The sequence below is a fragment of the Delphinus delphis genome, chromosome 8 (genome assembly GCF_949987515.2).
Source record: "Delphinus delphis chromosome 8, mDelDel1.2, whole genome shotgun sequence".
In the NCBI taxonomy this organism is placed as follows: Eukaryota; Metazoa; Chordata; class Mammalia; order Artiodactyla; family Delphinidae; genus Delphinus; species Delphinus delphis.
The window spans coordinates 44516650-44527754 of NC_082690.1; the positions used below are offsets into that span (position 1 = coordinate 44516650).

General features: G+C 40.0%; 1 protein-coding gene across 2 annotated transcripts; it reads left to right on the top strand.

The window, feature by feature from the left end:
- Window positions 1–3416: 3416 nt before the first annotated feature.
- Window positions 3417–10844, top strand: LOC132429608 (tripartite motif-containing protein 77-like). Of its 2 annotated transcripts, XM_060018120.2 has the most exons (6): window positions 3417–3827; window positions 4522–4617; window positions 6904–7134; window positions 8164–8186; window positions 8894–8991; window positions 10339–10844. In XM_060018120.2, exons 1-6 carry the CDS (start codon window positions 3417–3419, stop codon window positions 10830–10832), a joined length of 1353 nt encoding a protein of 450 aa, XP_059874103.1. In that variant the 3' UTR covers window positions 10833–10844. The 2 variants fall into 2 exon arrangements, with proteins under 2 accessions (XP_059874103.1, XP_059874104.1); XM_060018121.2 differs by lacking the exon at window positions 6904–7134.
- Window positions 10845–11105: the final 261 nt, after the last annotated feature.

Below are 11105 nucleotides of genomic sequence, written 5' to 3' on the forward strand. Positions count from 1 at the left end.
TTCCTCTTCATTTGTTAGGTCTGGTGGGTTTTTACCTTGCTCCTTCATCTGCTGTGTGTTTTTCTGTCTTCTCATTTTCCTTATCTTACTGTGTTTGAGGTCTCCTTTTTGCAGGCTGCAGGTTCATAGTTCCTGTTGTTTTTGGTGTCTGTTCCCTGTGGCTAAGGTTGGTTCAGTGGGTTGTGTAGGCTTCCTGGTGGAGGGGACTAGTGCCTGTGTTCTGGTGGATGAGGCTGGATCTTGTCTTTCTAGTGGGCAGGTCCACGTCTGGTGGTGTGTTTTGGGGTGTCTGTGGCCTTATTATGATTTTAGGCAGCCTTTCTGATAATGGGTGGGGTTGTGTTCCTGTCTTGCTAGTTGTTTGGCATAGGGTGTTCAGCACTGTAGCTTGCTGGTCGTTGAGTGAAGCTGGGTCTTGGTGTTGAGATGGAGATCTCTGGGAGATTTTTGCTGTTTGATATTACATGGAGCTGGGAGGTCTCTTGTGGACCAGTGTCCTGAAGTTGGCTCTCCCACCTCAGAGGCACAGCACTGACTCCTGGCTGGAGCACCAAGAGCCTTTCATACACATGGCTCAGAGTAAAAGGGAGAAAAAATAGAAAGAAAGGAAGAAAGGAAGGAAGGAAGAAAGAAAGAAACTAAGAAAGAAAGAAAGAAAGAAAGAGAAAGAAAGAAAGAAAGAAGATAAAATAAAGTAAGATAAAATAAAATAACGTTATTAAAATAACAGATAATTATTAAGAAAAAAAATTTTTTTGAAGTAAAAAATACGGACGTACAGAACCCTAGGACAAATGGTGAAAGCAAACCTATACAGACAAAATCTCACACAGAAGCATACACATACACACTCACAAAAAGAGGAAACGGGAAAAAATAATCTATCTTACTTCCAAAGTCCACCTCCTCAATTTGGGATGATTCATTGTCTATTCAGGTATTCCACAGATGCAGGGTACATCAAGTTGATTGTGGAGCTTTAATCCGCTGCTCCTGAGGCTGCTGGGAGACATCTCCCTTTCTCTTCTTTGTTCTCACAGCTCCTGGGGCTCAGTTTTGGAATTGGCCCCGCCTCTGCCTGTAGGTCGCCTGAGGGCGTCTGTTCTTCGCTCAGACAGGACGGGGTTAACGGAGCCGCTGATTGGGGGCTCTGGCTCACTCAGACTGCGGGGAGGGAGGGGCAGCGAGTGCGGGGGCGGGCCTGCGGCGGCAGAGGCCGGCGTGACGTTGCACCAGCCTGAGGCGCGCCGTGCGTTCTCCCGCGGAAGTTGTCCCTGGATCACGGGACCCTGGCAGTGGTGGGCTGCACAGGCTCACGCGAGGGGAGGTGTGGAGAGTGACCTGTGCTCGCACACAGGCTTCTTGGTGGCGGCAGCAGCAGCTTTAGTGCCTCATGCCCGGCTCTGTGGTCCGCGCTGTTAGCCGCGGCTCTCGCCCGTCTCTGGAGCTCCTTTAAGCAGCGTTCTTTATCCCCTATCCTCGTGCACCAGGAAACAAAGAGGGAAGAAGTCTCTTGCCTCTTCGGCAGCTCCAGACGTTTTCCCGGACTCCCTCCCGGCCAGCTGTGGCGCACTAACCCCGTCAGGCTGTTTTCACGCCGCTAACCCCAGTCCTCTCCCTGTGCTCCAACCGAAGCCGGAACCTCAGCTCCCATCCCCGCCTGTCCCCGCGTGTGAGCAGACAAGCCTCTCGGGCTGGTGAGTGCCAGTCGGCCCTGATCCTCTGTGCGGGAATCTCTCTGCTTTGCCCTCCGCAGCCGTGTTGCTGAGCTCTCCTCCAAGGCTCCGAAGCTTCCCCCCTCCGTCACCCACAGTCTCCGCCCACGCAGGGACTTCTAGTGTGTGGAAACCTTTCCTCCTTCTTGGCTCCCTCCCACTGGTGCAGGTCCCGTCCCTATCCTTTTGTCTCTGTTTTTTTTTTTCTTTTGCCCTACGCAGGTACGTGGGGAGTTTCTTGCCTTTTGGCAGGTCTGAGGTCTTCTGCCAGAGATCAGTGGGTGTTCTATAGGAGCGGTTCCGTGTGTAGATGTATTTCTGATGTATCTGTGGGGAGGCAGGTGATCTCCGCGTCTTACTCTTCCGCCATCTTCCCTCGTAGATCTTTATTTTAGTGTCCGTCACTAATTTTGGAAGAGTCTCTCAAATTATTTCTTTAAATGTTTCTTTTGCTCTGTTATATCTTTATTTTCCTTCTGGAAATCTAATTACACAGATGCTAAACAATGTTAAACAGCATTTAATGTTGTCCTTCTGCTCTTTGATGCTCTGTTCTGTTTTAATTTTTTACTCTTCGTTTTTCTTCTTTGTGTTTAGTTTTGGTATTTTATATTGACCTACCATTTATGGTCACTGATACTTTTCTTTCTTGTATTGCAACTACTCCTGAACGCAAACACAAAATTCTCTGCATATATTATATCTAGCCTATCTGATTGTCTTATAGTTTTCATCCCTCTCCTGAAATTACCTATCTTGCATGTTGTCTGCATTTTTTATAAAAGCCTTTAACATACTAATCACAGTTATTTTAAATTCTTTGTCTGATGGTTCTAACAACTGTGTTGTATCTAAGTCTGGTTCTGATGACTGCTTTGTTCAGACTACATTTTTCTTGCCTTATGATATGCCTCATAATTTTTGTTGAACCCCTGACGTATCACATATGACAGTAGATACTGTGCTAAGTTCTTTTTTTATGTGGTAGTGAGCACAAACTTTCTTCTGTTAGGCCTTTAGTATAGGGATTTGTGTTAATTTAGTCAGAAATTGGCGTCTCCAGAATTAGGTAACTATTGTTCAATGTCATTGTTAAGAACCCAGTTTCTTTCCATCTTTTTTGTTATCCTTAGACTATTGTCTTTTCTCCTTAGGCTAGTTCACGTTGTGACCACGAGATGGCTATGCAAATGGGTATTGTATCCAAAAAATGTCCAGAAACAGAAAAAGCAGTGTTTTTTTTTTTAATTCCACACATCTCTTCTGAAGCAAGAAAATCTTTTCTGGAATTGTCCTAGGAGTCTTAGTTTCTTATTTCATTGGCCAGAATTGGAACAAATACCCTGTGCTAACCAATCAGAGAGAGGAAAAAAGGGGAAAATTGTGATAGTTTTGGACACAATATGACGCACTGCCTATGAATGAGCCCAGAACCTCTGATTTCTTTGTCTTTGAAAGAGAGATAATATATGTGAAAAATCCTGGATTTCTAATAGGGAAATGAGAAGTAGTGCTGGAGGCCAATGTAAGAAAATAATAATGCATTTTACCAGTCTGTAGGACTCTCTTTGTGCCTCGCCATCCTATTCAAAACATGGCCTGTCCTCCTACAGTACATATGTGTATTAGTGAGAGAAGGCTCAAAGCTCAACTCACATGCCAAGGGTAAAGAATGTCCTTTCCTTTTATTTTCTCAGAAACATGGAATCTGCTTTCACGCAGTGTTTCCCCAGTGAGTTCATCTGCTCCATCTGCAAGGACAATTTCACAGACCCTGTCACCATTAGCTGTGGGCACAGATTTTGTACTCCTTGCCTCTGTCTCTTGTGGGAAGATGTCCAAACAGCTCCTTGCTGTCCTGTGTGCAAGGCAGTATCTCCGAAAATGGACTTCAAAAGCACTATTTTTGCTAAGGAACATGTTCTTCCTACCAGAGGATCAGTTGTCTGCCAGTTACCTAGCTCTGCCAAGCAGATGTGTAGGATACACCAAGTGATAAAGCTCTACTTCTGTCAAACTGACAAGAGCCTGCTGTGTTTGTTCTGCTCTCATTCCCCAGAGCATGCCACGCATGAACACTATCCAGTAAAGCAGGTTGCAGAGCACTACAGGGTAAGTGATATCTCTGAATGCCTTTGAAATGTGGACGACCCTGTATCTGATAGGCAATGAGGCAAATACATTGATTGTTATTATTATTTTATGTAGGAAACAAATCGAATTTCTGAACACCACATGCCAGGCACTATTCTGAAATCTAGGGATAAAGCAGTGAAGAAACTAGACAACATTCTTGTTCTCCTTAAGTTTAAATTCTGTTGGGCTGAAAGACAGGAATGATGATGAAATTGATGAGAATTAGGGTGCTGGTATTTCAGTGTAAGTAACGTGCTGGATAAATCTCTAGTTTCAGTAACAGTCATTGGCTCCTACAACTATGATTACGATGATCCTGTTCTAATTATAGCAGATTTAGAAACACTGGCCAATATTTTCTTATAGTGCCATAGGAAAACTGAGGGCTAATATTTCACAATTAAATATAAAGCAAGATTCACTTCTGAAAATTGACCAGGTTACTACAATATCAGTGTTAGATTCCTCAGATAATAGATTACATTTTCTAAATTTAGGCATTCTATTTTTGGTTGATCTCTGATTTATCAGTTAGTTTCCCAAGGAAAATCACTGACATCTCTGCTCTCTTTACTGTTTGTCCCATGTTCATACACTTCTATCTTGTTTTAAGTATCTGAAATGTACTACCTTTGCTTTTCTAGTACTCCAATTTATAGTTATTTTGCAGGAGAACCTTCTGATGCAAATGAAATCTATTTGGAAAAAGAAAAAAGAAAATCAGAGAAATATAAAAAAAGTGACCAACATATTCAGAGTATGGGAGGTAAGCAGTAGACCCTGTATCCACTGGAACCAGCTTGGGACAAATAGCCTCGTAACTTACAGTGGAAGAACTTGAATTAAATCATAATGTCCCCTGAGTGAGTGATCAGAGAGAGCTACATACATGACCTTCAATATAGGATTTCATGTTGAATGAACCCAATATGTAACTAAAAGGTTTTTCCTGATTTTCTTGATGAAGCAATGTCTACCACTAATATTATACTTTAGCAGGGACAAGAAAATGCAGTATCACAAAACAAAATGCAATGGTCACTGGGATGGAGGTAAAAATAGAGTTCTGTAGGAGATTAATAAACTTTGAATGTTAAGAAAATCTTCTCAAACAAGTAAAAATCATCCCAATGCTAATGTGTTAGTAGAATCTGTAAATTAATGGGTATTTATGACACAGACACCTAAGGGACAAGAAAGCTAAAAATGAGACAAATCATGGAATTGTCTGGGACCTGCAAGTAGCTCCTATTAATTAGTACATAGGGTATGAAGCAGGCAGTGAGAGTTACGGCTAGAAATGTAATTATAACCATGGCAAGATTGTGAACGTCTACCTAAGGATTTTGGGTTGTATCATTCATTGATTCACATATATGAACTGGGAACCTGAAACTGAAGATTTAATAAAAATAAACTACATTTTTATTTTCAAAGAACTCAATCACTTCTAAAGAAGACATATCAACAGGCTATGGTATAGAATATGTCATTAAACAGAAATTTGTATACAGTGCTGTGAAAATACCAAAGGCAATAATAAAATTTTCTTGATCATTTAGGATGGATTTCCTAATAAACCACTCATTCATAGGAGGGCATATGATGCATTGCTCACTGTTCTAGGCCCACAAAGAGGTACAGAAATGGACAAAAGGAAGAAAATCACTGACCCCAGTTGGTTATAATCTAGTAAGAGAAGTCATGTGACAAATAAAAAAGAGTAACATTTATAATACCTCACATTTGTAAAGTTCTTGGGAGAAAATTAAAGCAGGGATGTGTATAAATAGTACAGGCTTGGGGAGAAAGTATGCTGGTCAGGGAAGACTCATTATGAACGTTACATCAGGGTAGAGATCTAAAGAAGCGAAGGGAGTGAACCAGCAGTTCTCTGAGAAACCATCCTTCTGGAGCAGAGAAAACAGAAGGTATGGTCCAAAAGTTTGGGTCTCCCCCCCCACCAAGTTCAAATGTTGAAATTCTAACCCCCAAAGTGATGGTGTTAGGAGGTCGTGCCTTTGGGAGGTGATTAGGTCATGAAGGCAGAGTCCTTATGAGTGGGATTCTTATAAAAGAAGCCCTGTGGAGGCTTGGCCCTCCTGCCATGTGAGGACACAACCAAAAGATGACTATCTGGTCAAGACATGGAAGCAACCTAAATGTCCATCAACAGATGAATGGATAAAGAAGACGTAGTATACTTATACAATGGAATACTACTCAGCCATGAAAAAGGATGAAATAATGCCATTTGCAACAACATGGATGGACCTAGAGATTACCATATCGTGGGAATTAAGTCAGAGAAAGACAAATATCATATGATATCACTTATATGTGGAATCTAAAAATAAAAATGATACAAATGAACTTATTTACACACCAGAAATCGACCGACAGGCATAGAAAAAAACTTATGGTTACCAAAGGGGAAAGTGGGGGGAAGGATAAATTAGGAGTTTGGGATTAACATATACACACTACTATATAAAAAACAGATAAACAACAAGGACCTACTTTATAGCACAGGGAACTATATTCAATATCTTGTAATAACCTATAATGGAAAAGAATTGGGAAAAAACAATATAGATATATGCATATATATATATATATGTATGTATAACCAAATCACTTTGCTGTATACCTGAAATTAATACAATATTGTAAATCAATTACACTTCAATAAAAAAGATACATGCATATGGTAAAAAAAATGAAAACCAAGTATGTGAATGTGCTTTGTAAAGTAGAATATATTTTAATCATTATTAAGCAAAAAAAAAAAAAAAAAAAAAAAAAGATAGCTATCTAGGCAGTGGCTCTCACCATACACCAAATCTGCTGGCACTGATCTTGGATTTCCCACCTTACTGAACTGTGTGAAGTAAATTCTGTTATTTATAAGTTATGCAGTCTATTGTGCTTTTGTTATAGTAGCCCAAACAAACTAAGACAAGTATTCTATACATAACACGTAGACAATAGATGAAAGGAGAAGAATAAAACCATCCAGATACATGATCTAATTAATCCAATGTCACTGCAGGGCTTTGTGAATCTACGGATGGTGATGATAGGAGCTGAATACCCTAAGGTATATCAATATCTCCAGGAAGAAAAGCAAAAACATTTAGAGATGTTGGCAATTGAAGGCAAGATTGTTTTTCAGCGACTCAGGAGAAATGTAGCCAGAATGGTTCATATGGGGAAACTCCTGAGAAGAATATATGAGGAGCTGAAGGAACTGTGCCTTAAAGCAGACGTGGACATGCTCCAGGTAAGGACTAAGGAAGGACGTTAGGGTGCTGAACACCAGCCTGCTTGGAAAGCATTTATATCCACTGGAGTTATATCCTTTTTGGCCTCCATTATTTTTCTGGTTCCAAAGTCCAGATTCTTCTTCTGCCTCTATGATGGCGGGTTTTGCTCCTCCAGTATAATCTGGAGACGAAACATCACTTTTGCCTTATATGGAAGAAGGATAACTGTGTGGAAAAGTTCAAGTAACAGATCCAGAAGAAAATCTCCCAAACCTTCTTGTTCTATTCCTCTACTATACAGTTAGCCTTCCATATCCCCATAGGTTTCACATCCGGGGATTCAACCAACTGCCGATGGAAAATATATATTTTTAAAAAACCCAGAAATTTCCAAAAAGTAAAACTTTAATTTGTCAATGCTGACAACTATTTACACAGCATTTACATTATATTAGGTATTATAAGTAATCTAGAGGTGATTAAAGTATACAGGAAATTGTGCATACATTATATGGAAGTACTGTGCCATTTTATATAAGAGATTTGCGCATCCATGGATTTTGGTATACAAGGGGTCCTGGAATGAATCCCCCTCATATACTCAGGGACGACTATATTTACAGTTTCTGACCAGCTGCAAGAGAGCAGCTTGTGAGCAGATAATTTAACTTTGTATGTGTACTTGGTAATATGTGTGAATATGGGATGTATGCCTTCTTTCTGTTGTGAAGTTCCAGCTTTCACACCCTTATAAGAACTTTGCGGAACGCTGTGAATCCAGCTGTAGATTACAACGAGGCACAGCCATTCGTGCACCCTAAGAACATCTTCTGACTTACAGTTTTATCAAGAGTATGATTTTATCAACTGTATGTAAATGTGAGACTGGGTTTCATCTTTTTAAGGATAAGGGAAATGGCAAATGATTTTCCCCAAGGAAGAAAACTGGAGATAGTGAATTTCCCAGTATAATCTCATATCCTCAAACTAGACTAAACAGGAGAGCTTTTGCTGAAAGCTAAGCCTTCCTTTCTTTCTCTTTACAGGATGTGGGAGACACAATGAAAAGGTAAGTTTGCCCCCTATTCAAATCATGGTAATTGTGATAGTGATCAGGCTATTTCTGTTGAGATGGACCCTCCCTTTTTAATGAGAAGCTTCTTTCTGTCTGCGTTTATTCCTTCCTTCTCTAAAAGTCTGCCAGGTTTTATATAGTCTACCCTTAGGTGAAAGTAGGGTTGAGGGGAGTGTAGTTTCAGTTGCAAGCCTTACTGTAGAAGTTGCAAAGAGACAACTATTTTTCCTGCCCCCTAATTTCCAAATTCTAATTATTGATATTTGAGGATTATTTCTGGTCATCTATGGGAAAGGCAGATAAGCTCAGAGAGGCAGAAGGTAGGCGGATGCTGAGACGAGGAGGGAGGTAGAATCATCAAGAAAGAACATACGATAGTGCTGAGGATCCATATGTATCAGATGGCAAATTCTAACTATTTGCCACCTATTAGATTTCAGGAATTGCTCTGTGGATCCCCTAGGGAAGCTAGAAGAGAGGAAACACACAATTATGATTGAGGTGACATATTCTAAGATTGATATGCTAAGAGCAGGGAAACAGATTGTAAAATATAATAGCAACTGTAGTGTTCCTCCATCTGAGGAATTAAATTCACACCCTTCACACCTAATTATGAGGATTCTGATGCAGCCCCATCAGTGGACTGCTAATGGTACCTTTGGCCCTGTTAGTAAGTGCGTCTTTTTTTTTTTTTACAGGAGTCAGTTAATGCAGCTGTACATTCCTCAGCCTATGGACCCACAGCTCAGTACATGGACCATCACTGGGATGTTGGAAAGGCTTAACAGTTTCCGAGGTAAGAGGCAGCTCTCTGGGTGAAGGCAGTAATATTTCCTTCATGGCTAGATACATGCTGGTGATCTCTCTTCATTGCTCTGTCTGTTCTTTGCAGAGAACAGGGAAGCAGGCACTGCTTTATAACTAACTTTATAGTTTATTGTTAATTATCAGTCAGAGAAAGCTGACTGAAGTCTGTCAAAAACAATCAATCGAATATGACAGTTTCTTATATAGTTACTTGTGGTGAGTTAAAATTCTAAAAAAAAGAACACTCTGCCCTATAAAACTGCATATCCATTCAGTGTATTTCATCTTGTAGTTAACTGTGGTTATATGCGGATATTCAGATTCTTAGAATCACCTTAATGTTGTTATTTAAATGTTTATCTGAATATTGAATGTAATAATTACATTTGAAAAATCACAAGACTTTTAAAAAGCTTAAAAGTATTTTTATATACAACAAGTACAACCACAAAACAAATTGAACCCATGATTTGTTGCATAGAGGGCCCCTTAAGACAAATGCAACTGAAGGGTGAGCCTGGCAGACAAAGGAGAAGCAGGCCTGAGATGGGATGAGCTGGATTCTGATTCAGCGGTGGCTCCATTAGAAATCCTAAGAGAGAAATCACTTCTAAAAAAAGGCACAGATGGGGTTTTGGTTTATTTTATTTTTGCTTGCTTAAATGTTAAGCAATGTGATCACTATTTAGGACTAAAAATAAAAACAATATCATATTTAAAGTATAATGTATAATATATTTATTACTATTTTATTTTGTGAGAGTGGATTAATGAGAGGACTTAAGTGAATTAAGGGCCATTTTGCTATTTTCTTTTTTTGTTTTTTGGTTGTTTTTTTCTTTGTTTTTTTGCTATTTTCTTGACATCTATGAATGAACTCCTCAGTTTTTGAGGAGTTAGTTAGTAAAAATAAGCCAGAGCCTGATATCCCACATCTTTATGTATTCTCAAAATTTTTCTTCATCTAGTTGTACGATTAGAGATTTTCTGGCTCTTTAGATAGACAAGAAGCCCTTCCTGTTCTTTCTCTGGATTTCCAGTGACACACTCTGTCTAGTCACCTTTGGTAAAGGGGTGTTCTGGAGCTAGCTCGTACTGACACACTCATGGGAGCGAATTGTTACAAGTTCCAGAATTTTAGGAGCAATTACTGAATGGCTGGCACCTTGAAAATGGTCACGGTGGGCTGGAATATTCCCAGCAAATAAGGCAAACCAGCTTTGCTTTGTTCCAGAGATTTGGTTGCTAAACCTCTGCCACAATACCGCCACACTTGTCCATCCCTCAGAACTTTAAAACTCTGTTCTTTGACTTTACTGTTTTCTTTTTACTGAAGTGTATGTTACGTTGGATCATAAAATAAGAAATTGTCATGTGGCTCTGACTGAAGACCTGAGACGTTTGCAGTGCAGTCCTGACCATCAAGACGTGCCCCGTAATCCAGCAAGTTCAGAGAATACTCCTTCATGGGGTGCTCAGACCTTCACCACTGGCAAACATTACTGGGAGGTGAATGTGGGAAACTCTCGCACCTGGATTATAGGACTTTGCAATGAATCCTGGACAAGTAGGAATGATATGCTACTTAACTCTGAGGATATTTTTCTACTTCTGTGTGTCAGCGTGGAGGACCATTTCAGTCTCTTTTCTACATGCCCACTCTTACCCCACTATATCCAAAGACCCCAGGGCTGGATAGGGGTGTTTCTAGATTATGAATGTGGTATAATAAGCTTTATTAATGTTGCCAGAAGTTCCCTCATTTGTAATTTCCTCTCACGCTCTTTCTCTTTCCCTCTCAGACCTTTCATTTGGTGTGGACCCAAATGATCAGGAACAGCTCCCAAACCTGACCAAGGTCTCGGCAATTCTAATAGCTGAGGGGCTTCTATCCTGGGGACTTCTAGAATGGGGGAAAATCAAGTATACTTCACTGTGTTTAACTTCATTTTACCTTCAGGAGATATCATGGCTGCGTTATTTTTTAAAGTGGTAATAATGTTAACGATGTACATTTGTCTTTTCTGTTTTATTTAAATAAAAGTAATCTCTTTTATTTTATTGGGTAGGATACATGTACTTTTCATTTGCCATCTGAAGTTG